This window comes from Trypanosoma theileri (genome assembly GCF_002087225.1).
Source record: "Trypanosoma theileri isolate Edinburgh chromosome Unknown TM35_Tth_2_V1, whole genome shotgun sequence".
Taxonomy (NCBI): Eukaryota; Euglenozoa; class Kinetoplastea; order Trypanosomatida; family Trypanosomatidae; genus Trypanosoma; species Trypanosoma theileri.
The window spans coordinates 31854-58891 of NW_021639844.1; the positions used below are offsets into that span (position 1 = coordinate 31854).

Genomic DNA, 27038 nt, shown 5'->3' on the forward strand with positions numbered 1-27038 from the left:
AAGGAAGAAAAAAAATTTTCACAGAGAGACACAATTAGGGCATCACAGACTCTTGAACAAGCCGCTCAAAAACTCACACACATATCAATCAAGAGAAAATGTAAAGACAACACCTACCGCGCTTGCAGCCATACTAGGAAGGGAAGCTACTGCAGCAACAGCAGAAAAAGAAAAATATATTACGGAAGCAATGGGTACAAGAAAAAAAGAAGAGAGGATAAAAAAACGAACACCCAAACCAGCATGGGGGAGTACCAACAGGAGAAGGGACACGTTCAAGAGCAAGTAGAAGGAGCAAGAAAAACAACCAGCAACTCCCCAGCCCCAACACCCCCCACCCACATGAGACACAACAAACCCCATATTAGATTTAAAAAATTATCCACGAGGACAAATAAAAAAAAAAAGGTAGGGTAGTAGTAGACTCAACAAAGAAAACCAAAGGAAAATAAAGTCTGTGGATACCCCGTGTAGGAAGTGACCAAGACCATAGTTGTGAAGAAAACAAAAATGTAAACATCTACACCCCTCGATTACGCTCCATCAACCACAATACCACCTTATCCGCCGATATCTGTGGCTTGAGCGTCAACAGCAGTCTGAATATGCCATTTTCAAGCGAGGTTGCATCTGTACACCGTGTGACAAGAAGAATCTGTACCAGCATGAAGGCCTCAATATCACCGTCAAGAAGCTCCTTCAGCTTAGCGCACTCCACCATGTTGCCGACGTTCGCCTCCATCACACTCAGCAGGAGATCGACCGCGGGTGTTTCATGCTCGAATACCCCCTCCCTTAATACCTCACGCCTCACCCCGACAGCGTCATTCTGCACACCAGCAGCAGCCTTAGCGGCGGCGACGGGTGTGGGCGTGGGCGTGCGGTTAGGCACAGCGGGTGCGGCACCCACCAGTGACTCTCTCACCGGTGTCACTCGTCGCAATCGCGTGACTTCATTAGGTCGCACTGGAGAAACACCGTTTGGCCGCACTGGGGAAACACCGTTTGGTCGCACAGGGGAAACGTCGTTCGGTCTCAATGGAGAAACCGCGTTTGGCCGCACTGGGGAAACACCGTTTGGTCTTGATGGGGAAACGTCGTTCGGTCTCAATGGAGAAACACCGTTTGGCCGCACTGGCGAGACGGGCGACATGCGACGCACCGGTGAGTTGCCGTCTGCGCGCGTGGGCGACGCCTTTGGCCGCTCGCGGGTGACGGGAATGTTCTTCGCCCGCACGTAGCGGGTGAGGCGCGACGCGAAGCCGGTGAGCAGCTCGAACGCCGTCGGGCGGCCCCGCTCCGTCTTGCCGAGACACGCCGCCACCGCCCGCACGAGACAACTGTCGTAGCGGCCGTCCGCCACACGGCGCAGGCGCGGCAGCGGGTCCGCGTGGAGAATCGCGTGGAACGACTGCCGCTCCGTGTGGCCCTTCTCCCAGAAGGCCCGCTGCCGCGTCATGAGTTCAAAGAACGTCACGCCGGCGGAGAAGATGTCCGTCTTCGCGGTGTACGCCTCGCCGGCGACGATCTCAGGCGAGCAGTAGCACGGGGTGCCCACACGCGTCCTCGCCAACTCCACCGTGCGACTCAGCGGCCGCGCCAAGCCGTAGTCGCCCACAAGTGCCTTCGCCACACCGTCGCCAGAACCGTCTCGCATTAGGAACAGGTTCGCAGGCTTGATGTCGCGGTGAATGATGTGGTGCGCGTGGCTGTGGTTGAGGGCAGACAGAATCTGCACCATGATCATCATCACCAACTCGTTCGGCACGTACTCGTCGCGGTTGATGTACCCACAGATCATCTTGTGAAGATCCCCACCGTCGCAATGGGCCATGGCAAGGCAAACACTACCACTGTGCTCCCCACCACACGTCTCCACCCACGCACCAACGTAGCTCACAATGAAGGGGTGCTGCAGTGACCGCACGGCGTTAATCTCCTTCTTGATGCCCTCCACGTAGTCGACAGGCCACAACTCTCGCTGCATCACCTTCACCACAAACTGAGACGGGTACGGGAAGTGGTTCGCAGCATCGCATGGATTCACCGGCATAGCAAGATACACACGGCCATTTGAGCCGGCCCCGAGTAATTCGGAAAGCTGCACCTCCCGCCCCAATATGGGTAACGCCAGCAACACGTCCATAACGTTCTCTCTACAAGCAAAGAAGAGTTACGCTCTCTTTCTACCTCACCAGACAAACAGGATCTTCCTTACAACAGGGACGTCAGAAGCCTCAACCAGAGAAAAAGAAAAAAAGAAAAAAACCAACAACGCAAAGAACGCAGTGAGAACAATGCACACCAGACAAAGAGACACACCAAGAATTACACCCCAAAACAAGAACAAAAAAGCTGCAAAGAGGAGAGTGTGAGATAAACACAAATACACACAAAAAGAGAGAGAGAAAGAGAAAGGGAGTCAAAGGGAAGGCACACACCGCACACGGATGAATGCAATTTCCCACATGGGGATTCACTCCAATGGAAGCAGCTGCAGACGCGTCGCCACACGCTGTCCCAGGCACCGGCCGTGCCGCTGTACGGGGAGTAGAAAATCATCCAAGATGCAACTTGCAAACTCCAGTGTCTGCTCCACCGCTATTCGTCGTCGTTGAAGCATTTCTGTGCGATGCAATCCCTCTTGTAATGTCGTTACTGTTCGCAAAAATGACCTTTGGTAGACCAAATGTGTCTCATAGAATATACGAAGTTTTTCACTCGCAGACAAGAGAGGTTCTACTGTACTTATCAACGCTTGAGAAAGTCCTCTCAAGAAAGAAAACCATTCTTGTGAAATATATGTAGGTCTTGTTTTGTATTTTTCACTGGTATCTTGCGGAAAAACTGTCCGTCGTCCACGAAGAGCTTGCCATCGATACAAGAGGAGAGACTTCTGCTCCAACTCGTCGATTTCAGTGTAATGTGTAACAAATCTACTTCGTAGTAGAGATAGCTTGGATTCTACTTGATTTTGTAATTGATATTGTTGGATTTTTACTTTTTCCTGTGCATCATGAACCTTCTCATGTAGTCTTGCTATTTTTTCTCTTGTCTTTCGATTATCATGCCAGACGTTTAGATACCTTTTTCGAAGCTCATCAGTTTCCTCTGAGAGTGTAGAAAGAGTTAATTCGTTAATCGTTCCAATCTGGTCACATTGTTCTTGCAGAGAGTGAAACTCTTTCTTAAGTGCCTCTTGGTTTGATACTATAGAGACAATATCATTTTTCGAGTTATCAATTCTTGATTGTAGTACTAATATCTGTTGCTTTAATTCAATCACACCTTTACGAAGATATTGCACATGATCCTCAATATTTTTTAGTTCTGATCTCTTTTTTCGTAAAGCTCCTACAACTTCCTCAAGATTTTTTAGGTATTCTTTAGGTGGAGTTGAATTCTTTGCAAGCCTATCTCCCAATAAGTGTTTTTGACAGTTTGCTTGTGGTACCAAAGCTTTACTGTGTATCTTCTCTTTTCTAGGTGTCCCCATTGTAGTATTTGATAACTCTACCGGTTTTATGGTTGTCACCTCTTTTGTCCTTCGATTGGCGTAAAAGACGTGATGTAAGAGTGGAGATGTAACTACAATCCATTCATCCAGTAATTGTATCATAAGTTGATGGGCAACTCCCTCCTCCAGTGCCATTTCCCATCGAGACTGCAATGGTACTTCAACATGAACAGACTGGGAACAAGAGGTACACAATAAAGCATCACATAAATAACTTAGAGAGGTATTGGATACGGAAGAAGAATCTTGAAGTAATAAATCTTTCATATTAATTCGTGATATAGGGTAAAAGTTATTATGAGACACCATTGCAGCATTTAGTGCTTGTAGGACCTCTTCAAATAATATAGGATGTATATTATATTTATGCATATACTGCTGCACCTGTGGAGTCACTAGAAGTTCCATATTATTTGCAACAATGAGATAGGGTAATTGCCGAAGGTGAGAGAAGAGAGGCCACCAGACTTCCCATAAATGCAAAAATGAGAGTGGATGAGCAGGGGAAAAGACGAGAATTAATATATCGCTTCCAGTAACGAGTGTCTGTGGCGGTGATGTTAGAATTTGAAAAGAAAAATGAACCATCATACTTTCATTCAAATTTCTTGAAGATTTAAGTGAAAAACTAAATGGGGATTCACTAGAGATCATCACATCTTGCCTCTTCCATTCTGAACGCATGCAGTGTACTAAAATCTCTGGAGAAGCAAGTGAATCTCCCGCTACCGCACATTTGATGTGTCTCTCACAAGTACTCATTCATGTAAAAACATGCGCATATGAAAAGATAAAAAATAGTTCACAAACTAAATTCTGAAAAATACTCTTAGAAATAACGATAGAATTCGGCCTGAAGAAAAACAAATACAAGGGGAAACAAAGAACAAAATAATAGAGAATGACAGCAACAGTCAAAAGAATAAAAAAAATAAAAAAAAATAAACAATAAAGCAATAATATATTCCAATTCAAAAAGAGAGAGAGAAAAAAAAAAGAAAAAAAAAATAATAGAAACAATAAATAACTTCATTATATATATATATATATATATATAATGGGATATATGGATACAGTCAATAGGCTGCTCTTCCAGAAAAAAAGGAAAACATTTCCCATTACGCTTCAGTATCATCGTTGTTATTTCTGTTAATTCCTATCTGTTTGATGTACTTGATTCAAATCGACCGTACAGAACAAGAAAAAAACAACCCCACAGATAGTTTATGTGTATTATATATTTTTTTTCTTTCTTTTTTTTTTTTTTTTTTTACGTTTTCYTTTTTTTTTTTTTTTTTTTTTTTTTTTTTGAAGAGTTGACGGCATTGTTAGACCTTCTTTGTATCATTCTTACTCAAAATGAAAACAAAAACAATAATAAAAAAAAAAAAAAAAACATTTTTCGGTCCTTTTTTATTTTTATTTTTTATTTTGTTGTTCACGATACTATTTTTTCCTCTTCTCTCTTTCCAAATGAGATCCATCCTTGACATGATTTTGATTTACAGTGGCATCGAAATGGTGGCATTGTTTCATCCATGAAGAGACGGTAATCCATTGTAAGTTCATCGTCTTTTTTGATATCGTGAAGGGCAATAATATTAAGTGATCGATTGGCTGCGAATCCCATATTTGGATTACATGAATGACTAAACGCACCCCAATCGGATGATTCCAGATCCCACAATGCGTAGTGATGGCCATCCCCACCAATTGGCCAAGCATTATGTAAAAATTGATTGTAGTCCTCTTCACTCCACATCAATTTCACATAAGGTTTGGTACAAAGACGTACTAATTTCCCTTCTCCTTCATATATAGTCGTACCAGCAGGGATATCTTGTGTGGCACAGAGATAATATTCCCGAATAGGATCATATGCAGATCGAAATAACGGTTTATTACGAGCACAACGTGTTAAGGCTTCCCGTATTTGCACTTTTGCAAATTCTTTTTGTTTAAAATCAGGTGTTAATCGAAGAATCCAGTCAGCAGAACCTTCTTGTCCGTATGGATACATAATACCACAGTTGGGATTGATCTCTAAAAACACAACAGTTTGATTTGCACGGTCAATACGCACATCCACACGTCCGTAGCCAACGCCTCCCATCATGTGTAGAAATGATATGCGGGCGATGCGAATAATGTCTTGCAGTGCGGGATCATCATTCGGCATCACGCGCCAATTCATTCCCTCATACGTCTCCCACTTGAGATGAAAGTGTTTGAAGTCCTCTCCTTCAGGGAACTGCACCATCACGGGTGGAAACACACGGATTCCCCCCGGCTGTGTAGAGTCGGCGCACACCAACACCGTCGCCTCATCGCCAGTAATAAACTCCTCCACAAGTGCCGTTTGATACTGCTCGAGAAAAGGACCCACACGATCCACCAACAAACGCATATCATGCACTTTACATGATTTGTCCATACCAACGCTACTGTATCCAGAGATATGTTTAATAATCAGCGGAAATCGAAGGGGGGCGCACAACTTCTCCACATCATCCCCAATCTCTATTACAGCATGACGTGCAGTGGCAATACGGCAGTAATGGGCCACACGTTTCATCTCTGGTTTGGAGAGTTCATAATATTTAGAAATAGCACCAGTGAAGGGAACGTTAAAGCTTTCAAGCGCCAGCACCACATCAACTCCTGCCTTATCCTCATCAATAGCACCATCACATTGATTATAAAACACATCATAATCACCAGATTTTACGAGTTGACGAATTTGACGGTACGCGGTTGCCTTCTTCACATAAACAAGTGTAAATACAAACTCATTTTCATCTGCTTTAGTAAAATAATGTTGTGGTGTCTGAACGAGTTCGCCTTCGTATTCCTTTAGCTCACTATCAGACCCCTCATATGAGCATACCAATACACAGACACGAATAGGCGTTGACACCATTCTTCCCCAAAAATATCGCTCTCACTATTTCTTCTCACACCTCCAGTTACTTCCACCCCAAGTAAAAGAAAAAAAAAAAAAGCAGAAATTCACTTACACACTGTTACTGATACACTAGAGTAGTAAGTATGAAAATCTATTTAATAATGTACGGTTATTTTATTATCTCGTTTTGCTATGATGACGTAGAAAAATTATATTTTTTGTATACACAGACTATTTGAATGTGGTATTATATATATATATATGCACTTGTGCAATCTTGAACGTATGTAGGTGTATGTATGTATGTATGTCTCTGTGCTCACCTATGAGTGCAAAATAATATACAACAACAAAGAAAAAAAAAAAACACAAATGTGTGAGGAAGGGGGGAAAAAAAAATCACAAGGAAGAAATGGAAAAAGAGATAAAAACATAATAAAAAACAAAATAAAATAAAAAAAAAAAAAACGGTACTGCTAGCTCCAGAACGACTCCGAAACTACTACACTATCATGAGCATAATACGTTATTTTCTCTTGGATACGGTTCTGCACCTTCAGACTGTTGTGGTTCCCCTCGAGTGAAGATCATACCAGTAGCGTACATGGGCAGCAGAACGTGGCGCACAATCCACGAGATCATAAACGCAAAAACCCCGAAGGGAATGATGTACTCCCGCAGCACAAACACCAATGTTGGCTCATCTGTTATAATATCCATGCTCATCACGTCTCTCCATACTAGAGAAAAAGATAAAAATAAAAAACAAAGAAAAAATAAATAAATAAATTAGATGAATAAAGTATGAAAGCATTGAAATAAGAGCAAGATAAAATAAGAAGAAAAGTAGTCATTGAACTAAACATCATAATTAAAATATTAAAAAAGGAAAGTATTATAACTCACACGTACACTACACTCAAAGAGCCAAAAAAAAAAAAAAAAAAAAAAAACCTTTTTTGTTCCTTTATTCCCAGATTAAACCCTACATCTCCCCAGACTCTCTGCTTTTTTTCTTTTTTCTTTCTGCCTTTTCTCTACTCTTCATCAACAATAATATGAAAGTGTGTGTTACTACTCTTCAGTGTAGTAGGCTTAACGGTAACCTCACGCAACTTTGGATTTTTTGCGAGAGCATCGTGAGCTTGTTTGATTATCCACGCCCGCAGCGGCATCCCGTCCTCCTCTGGATGGTCATTTACTTTGTACAAACAATTGAGCAACAAGTCATCGTTGCCATACTCTTCTGAGACAAGGCGGTTGTGGGGGAAATGCACCTCAATAACAGGAGACTTTTGTGTCTTGACGTAGGAACGCATTACTCAATATGAATAAATAAATCAATTCAATATATAGATGAAATAAAATTTCTTTGATATAGTTAAACTATTTCTTTTTTTTTGCTTTTTTTTTTTTTTTTGCTTTAGTCCTTTTATACAGAAGGAAATATATGTTTCGTCGTCACAGCAGAAAGAATAAGAAAAAAAAGGAAAAAAAAAAAAAACTAGTGTGTTTCAAATTGACATTAAATATTTCCGAATAAAAATACATTCCAACATTGTAAGCATCCATTTTAACTTTTGTACTTCTTTAATAATGCATGTATATTTATTACGTAATGGTGATTTTAGAAAGCAAAACCAAACCACCGAAACAAGAAAACAAATAAATAGATAAATAAATAAAAAAGCAACAACAACAACATGTAAATATTAATCGCTCTTTTCGCTACCATGTTATCCCATCGAATGCGGTATAGACATCCGTCTTTTTTCCTTGATGTCTCCTTTTTTGAGAGAGTGTTGTGAAGCGTAGTGTGGCATGGGTTTGCAGGAGTGCGTGTTCCACGTGAACTTCTGTAAGAGAAAGAGATTCTGCCAGGTTTGAAATATCTTCTTGACTAATACCCTCCCCTGAATCTTGGGAGAAATGATGCATTGCCCTGAGTGCTAACTTTTTCCGTTCACTAACCTTCGCCGCCGTATTTGCCTGTATCAAGAGCATCTTTGCGCAGTAGCGATGGGGAAAGGTGTCGTCTGTGGTGTGGAGTGCGTTTGTGATGGCCAGTGCGCCCCGCACGGCCCTCGCCGCCTCGCCGCGTGCGTCCTCCTGCGTGTCTTCGTCGGTGAGGCCCGAGGCGGCGTCCGCTGCGGGGCCGTCGGTGGCGGCGCGGAGGGCGGCGAGGAGGGCGGCGCGGGTCTGGCGCGGCGGGACCGGCGGGGGGCGGCGGAGGAGCGCGCGGAGGGCGGCGGAATTGTCGCCGGTCGGCGGGTGGTGGACGACCGCCGCGTCAAACCACCGGCACTCGACCGCCGCCGGCCCAAACACCGCCGACACGCGGCCCCGCACGTACGCGACGAGGGCGGCCCCGTCCGTCTCGCCCGACACGGCGGCGATCAGTCGGCCGCAGCGGAAGACCGTCTGCAACTCCACCGCGCGGGCCGTCGGCTGCTGCGGCCACGGACTCGCATCGTACATGTCAAATAACTTTCGCGCCAGCACATGCCGCTTGGTTACCGTCGTCACATAACGAGTAGAAAGCAACTGCAGACAGGCTACAATAATCGGTCGCTCCAGTCCTTTACCATTATTCACGAGATCCTCAACGATAGAACCAATCATAGGTAACGTCCGAACAACATGACGAAAGGACTGCAAGAGAATCAAAAGTACTTCAGAGTGAAGAGATCGTAGTGAGTAGCTTTCTCGAAAGAGTGTCCAAAGGGCTTCACCATGAGATGCATGACCAGCAGAAAGACAGGCCGCAATGGCAAAGACATAAGTTTCCGCCGTAGGTACAAGAGAACGATGAGTTGTGTCTGCACTAGAGATATCAAGGTTTCCAAGAAATGAAACAGCCATAGACCAGCGACCAGAAGCGGCAAAAGCCTTTACAACTCCTTCAGCGTAAGCACAACCTTCCTCACCTGCAATAAGTAATTTAGTATCCTGTACATGTTGACTAATTTCAATAGCTTTTTGCCATATAAAATTTTCTTGTGAAGAAGAGATTGTAGATCGAACACGGTGAAACGTATCTGCACTTCGCCAAAGTGCGTCTAGGGCATGTGTATGTGTCGTTAGTGTTATATCATATCCAGAAGCAAGGGCTTCTTCATAGAGTTTAAGTGCATGCTTCCATGGACGAGATCCACCAAGTCCTGTTTTGTATCCTGTCATTAGACCCATAAGACGGTCTGTCATTTCTATTGGTGGTGATATGTTACGATATAATGAACCTGCATAATTATACAAATGCAAAGCAGTTGACCATGAAATATCGAGATGCATTAAATCGCTTATTGTTCCTGCTGAAATTATTGCACCACTTTTTCGCATTTGATACTCTATTTGGGATACAATTTCATTATCTGCACCTTCTTGTGAAAACCCCAAAAGTTTATTAAAGGAGGAACCACGCTCTGCCCATCGTTCAGTCATTCGACAAGTATAATTCACGAAAGCAGAACGTTCCTCCTCTGTGAGGGTTTTCCAACGTTCATTTTCTGTACCTATAGCATCTGTTAAAGATTTTTGAAATGTATCATAGCCTATCCGCTCTTCTACATGATGCTGTAAAAGAGTAACAGCAAGAGTTCGAAACGTTGTTATTGTAGGGACTTCTCCATCTGCGTGCAAAAGAACTTGAAAGGCTTTCATCGCCTCTGATTTCTTAGTAGAACGTTGAATAGCACGTTGTACCTGTCGTGTAATTTGTGTTTCAGGTGAACCGCGTGCAAGTGCCTCACGAAGAGATTGGTTAGCATGAATAAGAGTATCTTTTGATTTCACTTTATTTATAGAATAAGATCCTTCACCTTCCTTTTTATATGGCCAAGATCCTGCATGAGGCATAACAGTTCCTGCTTCTGTAGTTGTTGATGTTAATGGTGGCTGTGGTGATGATTGTGCAGACAAGTCGGTTCTCTTTTCGCTCTGTTGCCATGCGCGCACTTGCGCCTGACGCCTAAGAGCTTGACTCAATTTCTCCACAGGACGTCTGGGCATTGTGCGTACCTTTAATAATAATAATAATAATAATAATAATAATAATAATAATAATAATAATAATAAAATACAAAGGTGTTGCATTTTATAGTTTCAAAGTCATTCAGTAGAAAAAAAAAGGGAAATAACATAATAATAACAACATCAAAGTAAGAGAGAACAATAAATAAATAAACATATATATATATATATATATATATATATATATATATATATAGCACCGAATAATATCTCTGGATACACCGTTGATCCGAGGAATAAAGAAAAACAAGCAATCATAGTAGGGAAAAAAAGTATGTTAAAAGAAAAAAAAAAAAAATGCTATCAAAATACAACTCCATACATCTGTTTTCAATCTAAAGGATTGAAAGTTAATCTTTAAAAAACAAAAAAAAAGATTGCACAGATGTACACTGGGTATGATAAATATCAATTAATAATTTAATATGTTTATCAAATCGTTCCTACATTACACAATATTCTCAGTTTTTTTCATCGGGAAATGTATGAAATAAATGCATTGCCTCACTCATATTAGATACTTTTTCTCGTACCTGTTCAATTCGGTCATTAAGAGTATTGGCTGGTACCATTGTACCAGAATTCCTAGTACCAGTCATAATTATCCCATTCCAAAGTTCCAGTGTTTTCTCCACCATAAATGGAAAAGACCATGTAAAAGCATTGATAAAGTTTGGTAAATAATAAGGATGAGGACTACTATTATATTGTCGAATATTCATTACACATCCCTTTAAAGAAATAAGTGCTGCACGATTATCATATGTATCACAGTAATTAGGTGCAGAGAACACACAAACTACAGCTGGAACTCCTTTAGATGTAGTACGATACAAATGATAACCTTCACTCTGCGCCTCATGTCCTCTAATGATACCAAGTAAATCATTAGTTTCCAGAAAATTACATGCGGCGTTGTGAGTGTATGTATAGGAACAACCACGAACACTATTCGCGGCGAACATTGTCCCTGGCGCTACAGTTGTCTCTTCCTGCTCTGTCATTGGGTCTGACCAGAGAAGATCACACATGGGACCAGAGGATGGGGGTTCACGAAATCGGTGAATGAGATTAATATCAGAGACGGTTTCAATCTCAGGAGAAAGTCCACCATGAACGCAGAAAAATTTATCATTTACCTTACACGCTAAAGGTAAACAATCAAAGGCTAACATGATTTCATTATACACATCAAGTGAGTACTTATACTCTGATTCTGTTTTAAAATTAAAATAAGAGGTCAAGTGTCTTGACTCATGATTACCACGTAAAATAATAAAACGTTTTGGATAACGTATTTTATACGCAAAAAGAAGTAATACAATTTCCATTCCAAAATTACCTCGGTCTACATAGTCGCCAAGAAAAATATATTGTTGTTGCCCTGGTTTACCCCCAAGTTCAAAGATTTTAAGAAGATCATAAAATTGTCCATGAAGATCTCCACAAACAACTACAGAACCTTGTAGTTCTACAACATTTGGTTCTTTTTTCATAATAGATGCGCTCCGCATAACAATTTCCAACGCATCTTCTACACTAAGTAAACCTTCTCGTGCAAAATGGAATTTAATATTCTCAGGAATAGGAACTCCATCCTTATCGAAAACTACATCATGAGATAAGGGTTCCCAGTTTGGTGGCTGTACACTTTTCATACCTCTTTCAGTACTCAACATCTGTTTAATCTGTCCAGCTGTTTTTAAAGTATTTTGGTCATCTTTATCACTGTTATTATTTCTATCAGTGACTGAAGGGATCTGAACTACATTCTCCGATTCCATATCTCCCGCAAGATCCATATATTTTGTAGATATAATTCAGCAAGAATATAAACGATGAAGCAAAACAAAAAAGAAAAAAAACGAAAGCAATGAAGAATATAAAAAAAAAAAAAAAAAACTATAGGCAGCAATCACGTATGTAAGGTGTTTAATACACCCTCGGTGTATTTCCCTGTATATATATATATGTATATATGTCTGTTTGTTTTTTTGTGTGTATACGTGTATTTCTTCTAATAATGCTTACTTTGCCTATTTTTGAGTTTTCTTCCTTTTTTTTCTTTTATTAAAAGTACTACCTACCACCACCACGCCACCCCTGCTGCAACAAACTGCAAACTCCTCTTGTTATTTAGGAAAATGTTTAATCATAAGGTGGGAAAAAAGAAGAAAAAGGCCGTAGAATTCAAATTAAAACAAGATACAGAACATCTCAAACTCCTTTCACAAATAGTAAAAATAAAGAAGAAGAAAGAAAAAAAAAAAACTCTGATCTTTTAATTTTCTACTCATCTCTGTAGTTCGTATTTAATTCCCTCTTATGAAGTCTCCCTACCCATCATAATCATTCATCATAATCGGATGAGCTAGCAAACGATGACTCATCATCTTCGGAGTCTGTACTGTCACTACCACGACGACGACGTCGACGAGTTTGTTTAGTTTTCGTCGTCGTCGTCGTCTTCTTTTTCTCTACCTTTGCTTTCTTTGGCTGTGGAGATGCGGCTTTTACTGTTTTTGTTGTCCCTCTAGTGGTGATTGTTTTCTTTGCTGGTGCCGTAGTTTTGCGTGTAGTTTTTTCGGCACTAACGACCGATGACTTTGAGCCTTTTGTCTTTAGGCATGTCTCAATGTGTTGACGATGACGTGCGGTGATGGTGCGTTGACACAATGGGCACATCTCATTCACAATACAGGCGCCAACAAGTTGATGAAACTCCTCTGATGTTCCATCTTCACTTTGATTTCGCCGTGCCGCACGTTCATCACGTTCACGAGTTCTTTTCTCTTCCTCTTGTTCACGCCATTCTTCAAGTTTCACTAAATCAATCAACTGTTGATTAACCGGATAGTAGGGAAATCCTATTGTCTGATTGCATCTTTTACACTCTATCGTTTTATCATACATGCTAACATCATAATCAAAGTTGCCACTGCAGTGTGGGCACGCATGCAAAGCCGTAGCACAACCAAAACGACAGAGACATGTTTCACAATGTACCTTTTTACCGGCAGGTCCCATGAAAAGACTGTAATGCTGTTTAGAATCTGGTACCCATTGTGTACGGCACTGTGGACAACTTACCTTCGTATCACGATAGATACCACCCGTGCGTTTCGTACCCAACAATACACGACTTGTGGAGACGGTGGGCTCCAAGTCCTCAAAGTTGATATCCTCATCTTCCCCATCATCATATTCCTCACTGGCTTCTTCTTCTTGATCTGTGCTTTCCATATCATCATTATCATAGTCGATAAAATCATCATCATCATCAGCTAATAATTTGGTAGTTTTCTTTTTATTACTTTTCGGTTCCTTTGTTGTTGGCTTTGTGGTTTTCTGTCGCTTTACCACAGGTTCCTGTTTCTTCTTCTGCTCACGTGGGCGTTTCACCGCGGCCCCTCCCTCCTTTTTCTTTTCCTGTTGCTTCCTCTTCCGCTCCTCCTTTGCCTGTTCGGCGAGCAGCTGCTTGCGGAACTTTGGGTCCGCCACCCGCTCGAATGCCTGCACGAGCCGCTGGAAGGCCTCCGTGGCGCGATCGAAGCGGCTCTTCAACTTGTCGGGGTGCACCAAACCGGCGAGGCGCATGTAATTCCGCCGGGCCTCCGCGACGGGCGTGTCGGCGGTGACGGGCGGGAGGGCGGGGGCGAGCGACAAAACCCGCAGGGAAGCGGCCGCCTCCGCCGCCGGCCCGCAGTCGAGAATCGCCGACGCCACAGCCACCGCGTCCATCCCCCACAGACACCCACTAAATGCACAGGGTCTCTTTCATATATATATATATATATATAGTGAGAGAGAGAGAGGGATAAAGAGAAAAAAGGGGAAAAGGTTAGAGATATATATATGGGCAGGAAGAAGAGTATCAGAAATGGAAGGGGAAGAGAAGAAAATGTAAAAAAAAAAAAAAAAAAAAAAAAAAAAAAATGCTTACTGAAGCAAAAAAAAAGAGAAAAAAAAGGTGATGGACACGTTCAAGGTTATTCTCTTAAATGCCTTTATTTTGCACCACAGTTTTCACACTCTTGACGTTAGTTCTCACTCCTGTATTTTATGATGGCGCCTCTCAGAAGAAGAAAAGGAAAAACATATATACTCACACCCGAACCCAACAGCAAAGAAAAGAGCGAAAAAAAAAACATCAGAAAAAAAAAGAAAAAAAAAGGAGGAGATTGGATTGTGGTGTACATTTATAAATATATACTTTTTTTTCTGTTTATGTGTGTATACATGTCTTCTTTTCCCTATCCACTTGCGCACCTTCACCGTTATTGTTAGTATACGAATATCATAAGCAAAGTAAAAAAAACAAAAAAAAAAAAAAACACGCCACGTGCAAAGAAAAATTAAATAAGGTCTCTAGAGGCGCAAACTCACACTAATGACTAAATCCTATAAAACTTAAAAAGACATCATTTTGACTCAGCAATTGAAACTAATACTGATGCTCCCTCAAGATTGGTGGTTACCATTGAATTTGAAAGTTCATCTTCTGCAATAAAGTCCCATTGACTTTCAGACGGAACAACATAGACCCATTCATTTACTTCCTGTTCTTTGGTCATTTCAAGTTCCTGATTACGCTTCTTTGCAATTTCTTTAATTAAGGGTGCTTTTTCGGTAATAAATGGGTGATCTAAGAGATCCAACGCCGTAGCCCGCTCATTTGCGTCCGTTTTGAGCATCCATTCAATAAGTGATTTTGCACTATCCGAAAAATTTGCCCATCGAGGACCATCGCAGCGAATACCTTTACGTAAATCTCTACTAAGTTCAACAAACCGCTTTCCCTTTAGTGGTCGTTGGCCAGTAAGTATATTATACGCTACAACACCTAAACTAAAAACATCTGCACGATGCATGGTGGCAGCCGTAGCTTCAAATAATCTTAATGATTTAGCAACGGCCTCAATATTCTCTGGTGACGCAAATCCCATGGTTCCACAAGGTACAAATAAAAGTTGTTTCTCATCACTAACATATTCAGCAAGTCCAAAATCAATAATTATAGCTCGTGTATAATCACGAGAAAGAACAATATTATCATGCTTAATATCACGGTGTACAATACGTTTTCTATTGTATAAATAATCCAATCCTTGTGCTACTTGGGCGAGAACATTTGCTAAAAGTGCTTCCACATCACAGTGGTGTCTTCGTACATATTCCCATGCATGCTTCAGTGTGCCCCCCTCACCTGCCTCCATTACAATAACGAGATACAATGGTGTTTGAAATACTTCCAACAGCCGTGCCACGTTAGGATGATCTAGTCCTCGCATAATCTCCAGTTCGCGTGTGATCTTACACCACGAGGAGAAGGACAAAACACTACTCTTCGTAATCACCTTCAGTGCCACACGTGGACTGTTAAAACGACGTCGGTCCTCACACTTATACACAGTGCCAGAGCCACCGCGTCCAATGCGGGCCCCATCAAAGAAAGTAGGAAAACGATCTTGAATGGTGTCAACATAGTCGTAGCCCACAACGTGGAATTCAGAGAGAATGGTGTAGCAACTCTGCTGCAGTGCGGTGATGCTGCGATGATCGAGAAAAGAGAGAATATGTTGCATCACCGTCGCCTCACGTCTCCCAGTGGTGTAGTTGTACATACTGCGAAAGAAGAGCGGCACACGACAGGCATTACATCGCCGCAGCATCTTCCCCATGTAAAGAGATGTGCACGGGGCACAATTACCGCAGAAGATGCGGCCGCACCAGCGACAGTGATGTTTGCCGAACACCGGCGAGAGTTTCTTCTGGCAGAGACGATTCGCACACAAATCTGCGGTGCCGTCCTCACACCACTTCGCTCCTGGAATGATGAGTTCCCGCGAGATGTGCATTCTTTACCGGTGGGGTGTGTGTGTGTGTGGGCTTTAGAGACAAGTAAGGTATATATATATATATATATATATATATATTGTTAGGAAGAAAGAAAGAAAAGAGGGAATAGATGTAAGAGTAAATACGTCCATAAATAATAAAGAAAGCAAATCCTTTTTTTTAAAAAAATAAGTACAGAGAAGAACAATAAAAATAATAAAAAAAACCAGAACAGGAAAATCACAAAAACAAAAAAAAAAAGAAAAAAATCCAATGTGCACAAAGTAAAATATTCATATGGATTTGTTAAAATAGCAGAAAAAAGTTACCAATATTGCAAACACAGATCTACACCCAGATATACAAAAAAAAAAAAAAAAAAAAACAGATGCATCAATATTAAAACTAGGTTTTTTTTTTTTTTTAATCTGCAAGTGTTTTGTGTATGTATGCAAATACTATACTCATGAATTTAAATAAATGTGTGTACGTAAATCCATTGTTTTGAGTATGCCTTTTACTCCAGAGTTCAGCAAGTACACGAAGGCATGAAAGGAAAAGAATAAAGAAAGAAAGGGAGATATAGAGATCGTTAGATAGAGAGACATATATACACAAACCAAGAAAAAGTGTTAAATACGCTTATGTGGAGAAAAAGAACCTCTAGGGTACTTATTTCTAATTCCATGAGTTATCACAATCTATCAAAATCTCTTTACTCCCTTTTCCTTTCCGCTTGAAGTAATTTTCATTTCGAGTGCAACAGTATCCCCGCAGAGGAAAAAACATCGCAAAAGAAAAAAATAAAAGAAAACGAGAACAGGCATATCAATGAAAATGGTACACTAAGTGGTTAATTTTTTGTATATCTCCATGAAAAACAATGGTATTTATATCGACTAGAGAAAAACAACAAAAAGAAAAAAAAAAAAAACACATAAACATGCACATACACACACGCACATAGAAAAAAGAACAATAGAAAAAGCAAAAAAAAACACTAAGATGATTTTTCTAATTGAGTTATATTTTTCTTTGCAAGACCTTTAGGGTACTTGTTAGCAATTTCCATACAAATCTTTTCTACAGCAGTGTGAATATCGTCTACTTGGGGAAACAATTGAGTTAGACGAGTTGTATCTAACAAATTGTTACTACGAGCTGAGAGAAGAATTTTATTTTGTTCTTCAATAGTAAAGTTCTTATATGTAAAAGAAGAATCAACATATTTTTTATACAGATCCAATACTTCATTATGCGAGATGGCACCAGGATTCGTTAAATTAATAGTACCTGTAACTTTAGATATGGACATCTCCATTAAAATAGGTAGCATCTCTGGTAATACGGTCATGCTATTAGGAATGTTTACAACCTTATCATAGTTTACAATTTTGGTAATAAAATTATATGGACTATCATCTGAAGAAATAGGCATTCGAATACGAGCGTTAAGTGTAGTAGTGTTGAAAAGTAAACGCATTAGTCGATCTGTGTATCCCTTTACTGTACTGTATGATGAACCAAAAAAATTTGGAGGATTCTCTTCATCAAATCCAACTCCACTATCAATAGTGTGTGTGGTCTCATCATAGTGAAAAATACATCCTGTTCCAAGATACGTAAAGTGAATATCCCGCTGCGCACACATCTGTGCAAGTACAACGGGAGCCCACAAGTTATCCCGCATGTTCTCCAGCAGCTTTCCAGGCTGTTCAAGGTAGTCAATAGTGAGAAAGGCCCCACCGCGCGTGCGGCCAATAAAACTAACAACACGATCCGGCCGCACATCTATTAACTCCTGCTGCACGGCGTCCACATCATCTGCACGGGAAGTGGCGCCCACCGCCTCGTGTCCGGCTGTTGCGAGCAGTTGAGTGAACATTTGACCAATCCAGCCCTTGTGTCCCCAGACAAGAAACCGCATCTCTCACACACACACACAGAGAGATATAGATAGATAGATAGATAGATAAAGGTAAATTTTTTTTTTTTTTTTTTTTATCTTGTTTGAGTTATTATTTTTTCCTTCTCTTTTACTGAAAAGTATTTGATATCTAATGAACGTACCCTTTAATAATTTCACTTGCTACTCACATAAACAGGGAGAAAGAGATATATGCGCAGTAGGATAAGAAAAAAAGAAAAAAAAAAGAAGAATGATATTTTCATCGTTAAAGTTATGAGATTTTCATTCTCAGTATATTACACAAAGTGCAAGTTAATTTGCAATGATCCAAAAAAAGGAAAAAAAAAAAACACAGATTGCCTTTTTCTTTCTTCTTTCATCACTGCCTCTAGGTGGGGTGGGGTACCAAAAACCGGGTAATAGCCCTAGAGGTAAATCCAACAAGAGTTAGGTCAATAACAACCAATCAAACAACAACACCAATAACAACACTAATAATAACAACACCAATAAGAATCAAAAAAAACTAGAATTAAAGTTTTCCAATAGCACGATACCACAACCGTTTAATTCCCTGTGGTTCATCATCCAAGTTTGTGATGGAATCAAGTGCGGGATCTCCTGCTAGTGCCTTTCGAATCGCTGGATCGTGACGAGCCGCACATCGCTTTAACTGCGCCATGGCCTGTTGACAACCTGAAACCTCAAACATGCTTACCATCATACACTGATGTAATTTCTCCGCCTCTCCTGCGCATTCCTTCACTAAATTATACTGTGAGTAGTCATACTGTCCCTTCTGTCGGATATTCCAGTCCTTTATACAGCTGTAGTAGCCGACCCGCTGGTGCTCACAGGCCCCTTGTGGTCGGTCTGGACTGTAGTCAAATCCCTTCAGGCAGGAACGCCAGAGAGTTGCCTCAACCGCGCAGGGAGCTGGATCTTGCACCTCTGTTGGCATCTCTTGACGGTTGTTTGTTTTATTTATTTATTTTTCTGGGATTCTGTACCGTACGTTTGGATAGTCGTGCACCTTTTTTTTTTTTTCTTTATTCAGTCACTTTTTTTCTCTTTCCCTCTGTACGGGTGTATGTATGTATTTACTCCTGGAATATGTATTTTATTTAAAAAAACTCAAGTGACACTTAAAAAAAAAAAAAAAAAATGCACTTCCCTTTTCTTTTACCTCAGTCCACAGGATTATACTTGTTAACAGTCTATCCCTTACCTTTTCCTAAAAGAAGAATAACAGAAGGAAAAGAAAAAAAGAAAGAAAAAATAAATAAATAATATCTTCTCATTTACTATGTAATGTCTGTATTAACCTCATTTTCTAACAAGCACATCATTAATTATATCCCTCGATATAAGTAATGAATACCTAAAAAGAATTAAAAAAACTCGAGTACTGATAATAATAAAAAAAGAATATGCAGAAAGTTCCTTTTTAAACTTGCTTTCTGTTCTCCCTATCACAAAGGCCACATACCATACACACGCATATATATATATATATATATATATATATATATATACCTTGTTAGATTCATTCTTTTTGATGGCTTTCTACGCTGGTTTATACTCCGATATTACTTATCGCCATATGACCTGCATCCCGTTAAGACGCAAAAACCTTATAAAAAAAAATTTCGTATTTCTTCTCAAAACTTAAAAGAAAAATAGCAGATATTAATTTTTCTACAAAGAAAATAAATAAATAAATATATATATATATATATATATATATATATATATATATATAGTTACAATTTGTCATTTTTGAAATGTATTATGGAAGCCACACCTCTATTCAGGGCAGCTTGAAAGGAGAGGAAAATCAGAGGGGTAATCAACGATATCAAAAAGTTTTCGAAAGGCATCCACCCAGTAATCATGCTCATCTTCCGAGTCCGCGCGAAGTAAGAGTTTATACTCTTTTCTATTCTCCACATAAATAACACAAATATCACGACCAGGTTTAGTCGCTTCTTTATGAGTTCGTAATGAGGGACGTGTGACTATACGAGTATCATGTGTATCGAGTCGAAGAAGAGTTACAGGAGTATGGCACAATTCATCCTTGTAATAACTCAGACAAACCACTGTATTGAAAGAAGCAAGAATAAAGTACCGTCTTCGCCAGTTAGAAGGTCCAATTCGGCTTCTACCAATAGAGAACTTTTCTAACCATCCTTTGCATCCATCTGGAACAATACCAGATATAACAGAAGCGGAAACTGCTAATATCTCCTTTTCCTCTTCTTTGCTTGGATTACTGGTACTACCCTTCACTTCATCTAGTGGACCAGAAGGATTAAGACTGGGAAGCTTTGGCATCGTAACTTCTGTTACATTTCCCATATCTGATGATAATATACCCGCCTTGTTGAAACTATTATCTGATGTATTATCTTCTTTGATATTTACATCATTCTTGTTATTATCTTTTTCATGCTTTCCATTGGTTAAAGGAATATATCCTTCTAAAATATTTTCTCCAGATGATTTAACTGAAGGTGGTTGAGTAGATCCGACGGATACTGGAGGTGATTTCCCATAGACTGTATCTTGATTCACTACAGCAGCAGCCTCCTCTCCCAATGAGCGGATATCGCGAAGGACTTCTTCAATAGCCGCCGTATCATCTTCTGCTAATTGTTTACCGTGACGGAAGTAACCCTCAACGGTGTTACCATCCGGTGTTGTGATGGTTCCTTTTCCGTGTGGCTGATCATGCATAAAAGTGCCACGGTAAACTTTACCACCGAGTGAGTGGTACTCAATGCAGCCAACACCATGCAACTGGCCTGCCACAAATCTACCCGTGTAGTGATCATCATTTGCAAACACCATTTCTCCCATTCCATGCGGTTTCTCCCGCAGCCACTCCCCATCATACATACGGTGACTGTCCGCAAATGTCATGCGTCCTTTTATTTTCTTTCCATTGGCCCAACGGCCCACAAACACACGACGGCCGCCCGCGTAGGATGCGGTGCCGTTTCCACTCATCGCCCCATGCACAAACTCTCCCTCGTAATAATCACCGCCGCGCTGCGTGAGTCGTCCGCTGCCGTGCCGCACGCCGCTCGCAAAGTCGCCAACGTACACGCGGCCGTCCGCAAAGGCGTAGCGGCCACTCGGGCCGTGCGGCACATTATGTGCAAATCCACCGGTGTACTCGTCCCCGTTGCTCCAAATGATGTGGCCGCTGCCGTGCCGCTCCCCCATCTGCCACTCCCCATCGTACATCTGCACACCAGTGGGGTGCGGGTCCACCGACGCGCGAAAAACACCGTGACCGTGCGGGAGATTCTTGAAGAATGTCCCGGTGTGTTCGTCCAGATCAGTGGTGAGAGTTCCCTGGCCGTGCATGCAGTCCTCACTCACCTCACCAGTGTAGATACGGCCACCGGGGAGTCTCGCATTCGTGACGTGACCTTCAGGGGCACTAAGGGGCGCCTCCATCTGAATATTACCCTCATGACTCATGTTGAAGAATACCCACAACTTTAGTAAACCTTACCACTTCTTTTTTTTTTTCTTTTTTTAGTTTTTTATTCGTTTGTAATATGCAGGTATATACTATATTTATGCCTCTCTCTTTTTTTTTTCTTTTTTCTTTCTCACTGTGTTTGTGTAAAAAGACCTTTTCCAATCCCTTTACTCTCCGTCACTCTTAGTGTACAATACTCGTATAACTGTTTGTAGCTACGAGTTTTCCGTATTTACTTTCTGCTTCCCTTTTCATACCCGTACACAGGCATCAACAAGAAAAAGAGGAGGAGAGAAAATAAAAGGTACAACAATACAAACAAAGAAAAAAAAAAAAACAGATATAGGAGAGTAGAGAGGAACTCACGAGAATCACACTCTATCAATTCAAATTGCACTAGAAAAAAAAAAAAACACAAAAAGAAAGAAAGAAAGAATGGTGCATGAAAAATTGATACGTACACTTCTCAATAGAAGAAGAAAAACAATAATAATATATATTCACACGCTCACACAATACACATATTCATTGTATTTGGAGCAAGAATCGTCAACTAAAGAAAAAGGATAACCACAATAACAAGGGTCACAACTATAAAACAAGAATAAATTATAGGACGTAGACGCGAAGATAGTAAAAAAGAACAAAACAAAAAAAAAAAAAAACTTTAGCAAATAAAAAAATTATATCAATATTAAACTTCGATGAACTAAGAGAAAAGCAGGAGAACACTCCTTTTATACTCCTCCTGCTTCTTAAAATACAGTCTCATACATATATATATACGTGTATAGTGAAAGGTATACAGATTGATGCATAAAAAAATGAGTGAACCAGAAGTAGAGAAAAGGGGTTATATACAGGATTTCTCATCCTAAATATTAGAGGATCTAATAATTATTATTATCATTATAATAATAATTATTATTATGTTCTTTCTTTATCTTAAATCTTCTACATTATCTCCCACTTCATTTTCCTGCTTTTTCTTCTGGTGTTTTTTTACCTTGGACTTTATTCGAGGAAGCAAGTCCGTTTTCTTTCCTCTGCTTCTACTAACATTGTCGTCATTGTTATTAGATGCGTACAAGTGTCGTGGTGCCGAAGACGCCCTCACTCGCCCTGTTCGGCTGTCAAAATGCATCGCCTTAAGCCGAAGTACGGCAGTTCCTTCCATCTCAGCAGAGAATGGATATTGAATACCCAAACGGTCTGACATTGCCATGTACTCTACAAGTTTATTCTTCGTTGGTACAAGTTCCTTTGTGAGTGCAGACAACTCTGCTTTAAGTTGTTGTACGTTAACATCAGGAGAATTGCTTGGTCCTTGCGTAAGCGTTTTAAGAGTCTCAAGTTTAGTCTTCAGTCCCTTGTTTTCTTCACTTAATTGCCGTATTTGCTCCTCCATTTGTGTGGTACGTGGAGTTTGAAATTGCTGTAATTCAAGAAGACTAATATTTTCTTTAAGTCCTATTTTTTGCTTGTCCACATCTCCCCCAGTAGCTCGTTCAAGATCTTCACGTGCGGTGTTTAATTCATCCGTGAGTGTTGCTATTTTTTCCTTTAGTTGAAGATTTTCATCACGAAGCATTGACAATTCCTTCTCAGCATTCTCTAATGCCATTTTTCGTTGTTGATGTTCTTCAGCAAGCTGTTCTTGGGCTCTATATGAACTAGCAGCCGCCGCAACATCAGACACTTCCAATACATCTGTCTCTTTCAGTTCATCTAAATGTGCCATTGCAGAGAGTCCTTTCTTTACATTCTTTTTCTTCTTTGGACGTGGAGATTGTGTGGTACCGAGTGGGTCCTTACCATCTGCAACATTTCGCAGTTCCTCTTCCTGTTCTCTCACCCGCTTTCGCAGTTCTGCAATCTCTGCATCTGCCTTGTCGAGGGCTTTGCCGAATGTTTCTGCGGCCTCCACACTTTTTTGCCGCTGCTCCTCCATTTGCCGCTGTGTTTGAATGAGAGACATCTGCAATTGCTCGGCCCGCGCCCGCAGTACGGTGGGATCAGAAGAAGACGGCGATGAAGACAAAGAAGAAGAGAGTCCACTCTCCACCATTCCACTCATCACCGTATTGGGCGCTATCTCTGCTACCGCTACGGCTGATGTCATTGCTGCGGTGACAGGACTAACACTACGAGCAGCTCTACTATTAGTAGTAGTAGGAGGAGGAGGAGTAGGTGTAATGGGAATAGTATTCTTAGCATTCTTTGCAGTCATTTCTTTTAATTTCTCTAATTCATGTTTCATCTCTAATTTCTCATCTGTTATGCGTTGAAGTTCTTGACGAAGTTTCTCACATTCATCCGCACATTCACGTGCCGTCGTCTCAGCTGCTCCTGCAGATATTTCAACTTCTTTTTTATGTTCTTGCAATGACATCTTTGCATTTTGCAATTCCTCACGTTGTGCTTCCATTTCACGATTGACTGCCTCTAACGTAGCGAGAAGTTTTTCTTCTTGACGACATTTATCTTCAAAAGCGCGTCGGTTCTTTTGAGCTATATCTTCCATCTCATTCTTTTGTACTGTTAATTGCTGCTTCTGTTGTGCATGTTCTCCTAGCTGAACTCGTAGTTCTTCCAGTAATCTATTTGCCTCTGTGAGTTTCTTTGTCTCTGCGGCGAGTCGTTCACTTGCCGTACTACGTTCTTTCATATGAGCTTCTTGTAGTGACTCAATTTCTCGAACATATTCTTCATTCTCTGACTCAAGATCATCAATCGTTTGACGATAAATAATAATTTCTGATTTTAGTTTATCAAGATCAAATGACATACGTTTATTTTCCTCTTCCACTCGTTCTTTAGCGGCAAGAACATTCTTGTGAATACTCTCTGGTATATTCGCATCTTGTCCTGCACGAAGAGACGCAATGGTTGCCGTTGCAGCTGCTAATTGTTGTTGTAATTGAACTATTTCTCCCTTATATGTGGTCTCCGCTGCGGTTTTGGCTTTTGCACGTTCTTGTTCTAATTTAACTGCCATTTCTTTTATTCCATCCTGCATATTATTCATTTGTGCCTCAAGTGTATTATTCACATCTCGTAGACGTGCATTCTCAGCAGTGAGGTTCGTCGTTTTTTCTCGCATCTTTGCATCATTTGCCTGCAAAGCTGTTACTTGTTCTTCATGTGATTTCATTGTATTTTGCTGCCTTGTGAGTACGGCGTGTAAACTTTCATTTTCTGCCTTCATTTTTTCCACTTCTTTTCGAGTATCTTCTAGTTGTTTCTTAACAGGTTGTATTGTATTTTCTAATTTTGAATTTTTGGATTGTAATTCCGCGTATTGACTCATATTAATAGTTTGACTTTGTGCTAACTCCATATAGGCAATAGTTTCCTTCGCCTTTACAAGTTCATTTTCTAATTCTTCTACAGATGAAAGACGATCTTGCATAGCATCGTTCTTCTCTTTTAATTCATTAATACGCTGCTGTAATTGTTGCATCTCTTCACATTGCCGTCGAAGTTTGCCAAGTTCTAGTTGTGCACTTTCATACTGTTCACTTAATGCCTCTTTTGCTGAGGTAACACTATTCAAATCATTCGTAATGGTAACACAACGTTTTAATAAGAAATTAATACGTTGTTTATCCTCTTGAGAACTACGTGTTACTCGAAGGAGTTCTTCCTCTTTCGCTACAGCCACCTCACGGAGTCGTTTTCCTTCTTCAATTAACTGATCTCGCTGAAACTCAATGCGTGAAATACGCTCTTTATTTCGTTCCAACGTTGCTAAGATTTTAGCCTCATCAAGTGCGTTGTTGTTGTTGTTATTATTACCAACACTAGCACTTCTAGTAGTATTATTATTAGTATTACTATTATTACTATTCTCAGCATATGATCTTTGTGATGATGTTTCCGTATGAATACTTCGTGCATCCATGAGTTGTACTTCTAACTCTCTTACACGTGTTGTAGCGAGTTCAAGCTCACGCACAAGGCTCTCCCTTTGTACATCTATTGCTTTAAAATTCTCAATTGGAACCATTTCTTGTATTTGTTCTTCTAATTCTGTATTCGTACGTTGAAGTTCTTCCATTACTTGTTGATTTGTATTAGTTAACTCTGTCAAACGTTCTTCCAACTGTTGTTGAAATTCCTGATGTGCATTCTGCAATCGTTCATCTGCGGCATCACATTCTTTTTGAAGTTCTTTACAACGTTCACATGGGGCAGATGTGTAAACTTCATCTTTTCTCTGAGAATCCTCATGTGCTACCGTAACCACCGATGCTATCCGCAGTTGTTCTTCTACTTCTTTTAACTTTTGCTGTAGGGCATCATTTTCTTTTACTTTCAACTCATGTAATTGTTCACCTGTAGATACGGAATCCTTCAATAGTTTCACCTGCCCCTCTAAACGCATGACCTCATCCTTTAACTGTTGAACCTCCACTTCACTAGACAATCCCTTACCGGATTCCGCTGACTGTAGTTCCTGCTGTAAACGAATATTCTGTGCCGTCTTTGCCTGCAGTTCCTCACATGTACGCCGTAATTCCTGCCGCAGTTCATCCTCACGTTCACTGCGTCTTTCCATCTCACGGCGGAGATCCGCAAGTGAAATATTTTCCGCCTCCGTCTCTGCAGAAACAATACGTACGGCCACAGAGAGCGGGCCACGGCTAATCGCCTCCTGCTGCTCATGAATAATAGCGGAAAGTCTCTGCGCATTCATATGGGCATTCTGTACTTCTCCAATAAGTACTTGCACCTCCTCATTAGAAGATGCGTGATTCGCTTTGTATTCTAAAAACTCATTCTGTAATTCTTCTACGAATTGTTCCAACTTCTCACGAGCGGCACTCTTAGAACCACCAAACCATCCTGTCTTTTCCGGTTCAAAGAGCGAATGTAACACTGACGTCGTCGAGAGTGGACTTTGTGCGAGTGCTGTATACTTCGCCTCTTGTTGTGCTAAATAATCGGCAAGTTTCGCATTCTCATCACATACTTTCGTAAGTGAACTCGCCAGTGTGGCATTTTCACTCTCTAGTTGCCGTAATCGTTTCACAAGGGCATTTCCCTCTTCAAATGTATGTACTACTTGGGTGGCACTAACCACTGGTTGTCCACTGGTAGTGCCAGTGCCACTGTTGCTGTTGTTATTGTTATTGTTATTACTGTTGTTGTTGTCATTATCTGCAGAGCCTTTCGAACGTGTGAGGCGCACCACTTTTCGTGTTCGCGTCTCCGTGTGCTCTGCTTCTTGCATACTGGCACACACACACACAGTCACACCCGCAGAAATCTCAAATATATAAGCGAGTTCTCACTAATTCAACTCCCCTTATATATCCATAGAAAAAGAGAGAGAGAGAGA

At 40.7% G+C, this 27038-nt stretch overlaps 11 protein-coding genes across 11 annotated transcripts; all 11 read right to left on the bottom strand.

The window, feature by feature from the left end:
- Positions 1 to 520: 520 nt before the first annotated feature.
- On the bottom strand, positions 521 to 2146 carry TM35_000021130 (putative protein kinase; the record flags this gene model as incomplete). The annotated part of the gene is made up of 1 exon (XM_029021431.1): positions 521 to 2146. The coding sequence occupies one exon, from the start codon at positions 2144 to 2146 to the stop codon at positions 521 to 523; it is 1626 nt and encodes a 541-aa protein (XP_028886853.1).
- Positions 2147 to 2476: 330 nt separating this feature from the next.
- TM35_000021140 (uncharacterized protein) lies at positions 2477 to 4279 on the bottom strand (the record flags this gene model as incomplete). The annotated part of the gene is made up of 1 exon (XM_029021432.1): positions 2477 to 4279. One exon carries the CDS (start codon positions 4277 to 4279, stop codon positions 2477 to 2479), a length of 1803 nt encoding a protein of 600 aa, XP_028886854.1.
- A 676-nt stretch (positions 4280 to 4955) lies between these two features.
- TM35_000021150 (uncharacterized protein) lies at positions 4956 to 6437 on the bottom strand (the record flags this gene model as incomplete). Its single annotated transcript, XM_029021433.1, has 1 exon — positions 4956 to 6437. One exon carries the CDS (start codon positions 6435 to 6437, stop codon positions 4956 to 4958), a length of 1482 nt encoding a protein of 493 aa, XP_028886855.1.
- Positions 6438 to 8150: 1713 nt separating this feature from the next.
- Positions 8151 to 10430, bottom strand: TM35_000021160 (uncharacterized protein; the record flags this gene model as incomplete). Its single annotated transcript, XM_029021434.1, has 1 exon — positions 8151 to 10430. The coding sequence occupies one exon, from the start codon at positions 10428 to 10430 to the stop codon at positions 8151 to 8153; it is 2280 nt and encodes a 759-aa protein (XP_028886856.1).
- A 482-nt stretch (positions 10431 to 10912) lies between these two features.
- On the bottom strand, positions 10913 to 12253 carry TM35_000021170 (protein phosphatase 3, catalytic subunit; the record flags this gene model as incomplete). Its single annotated transcript, XM_029021435.1, has 1 exon — positions 10913 to 12253. One exon carries the CDS (start codon positions 12251 to 12253, stop codon positions 10913 to 10915), a length of 1341 nt encoding a protein of 446 aa, XP_028886857.1.
- Positions 12254 to 12800: 547 nt separating this feature from the next.
- TM35_000021180 (uncharacterized protein) lies at positions 12801 to 14192 on the bottom strand (the record flags this gene model as incomplete). Its single annotated transcript, XM_029021436.1, has 1 exon — positions 12801 to 14192. The coding sequence occupies one exon, from the start codon at positions 14190 to 14192 to the stop codon at positions 12801 to 12803; it is 1392 nt and encodes a 463-aa protein (XP_028886858.1).
- Positions 14193 to 14872: 680 nt separating this feature from the next.
- TM35_000021190 (putative protein kinase) lies at positions 14873 to 16309 on the bottom strand (the record flags this gene model as incomplete). Its single annotated transcript, XM_029021437.1, has 1 exon — positions 14873 to 16309. One exon carries the CDS (start codon positions 16307 to 16309, stop codon positions 14873 to 14875), a length of 1437 nt encoding a protein of 478 aa, XP_028886859.1.
- A 980-nt stretch (positions 16310 to 17289) lies between these two features.
- On the bottom strand, positions 17290 to 18216 carry TM35_000021200 (uncharacterized protein; the record flags this gene model as incomplete). Its single annotated transcript, XM_029021438.1, has 1 exon — positions 17290 to 18216. The coding sequence occupies one exon, from the start codon at positions 18214 to 18216 to the stop codon at positions 17290 to 17292; it is 927 nt and encodes a 308-aa protein (XP_028886860.1).
- A 514-nt stretch (positions 18217 to 18730) lies between these two features.
- TM35_000021210 (uncharacterized protein) lies at positions 18731 to 19159 on the bottom strand (the record flags this gene model as incomplete). Its single annotated transcript, XM_029021439.1, has 1 exon — positions 18731 to 19159. The coding sequence occupies one exon, from the start codon at positions 19157 to 19159 to the stop codon at positions 18731 to 18733; it is 429 nt and encodes a 142-aa protein (XP_028886861.1).
- An 845-nt stretch (positions 19160 to 20004) lies between these two features.
- Positions 20005 to 21690, bottom strand: TM35_000021220 (phosphatidylinositol-4-phosphate 5-kinase; the record flags this gene model as incomplete). Its single annotated transcript, XM_029021440.1, has 1 exon — positions 20005 to 21690. The coding sequence occupies one exon, from the start codon at positions 21688 to 21690 to the stop codon at positions 20005 to 20007; it is 1686 nt and encodes a 561-aa protein (XP_028886862.1).
- Positions 21691 to 22634: 944 nt separating this feature from the next.
- On the bottom strand, positions 22635 to 26930 carry TM35_000021230 (uncharacterized protein; the record flags this gene model as incomplete). Its single annotated transcript, XM_029021441.1, has 1 exon — positions 22635 to 26930. One exon carries the CDS (start codon positions 26928 to 26930, stop codon positions 22635 to 22637), a length of 4296 nt encoding a protein of 1431 aa, XP_028886863.1.
- Between the last annotated feature and the right edge of the window lie 108 nt (positions 26931 to 27038).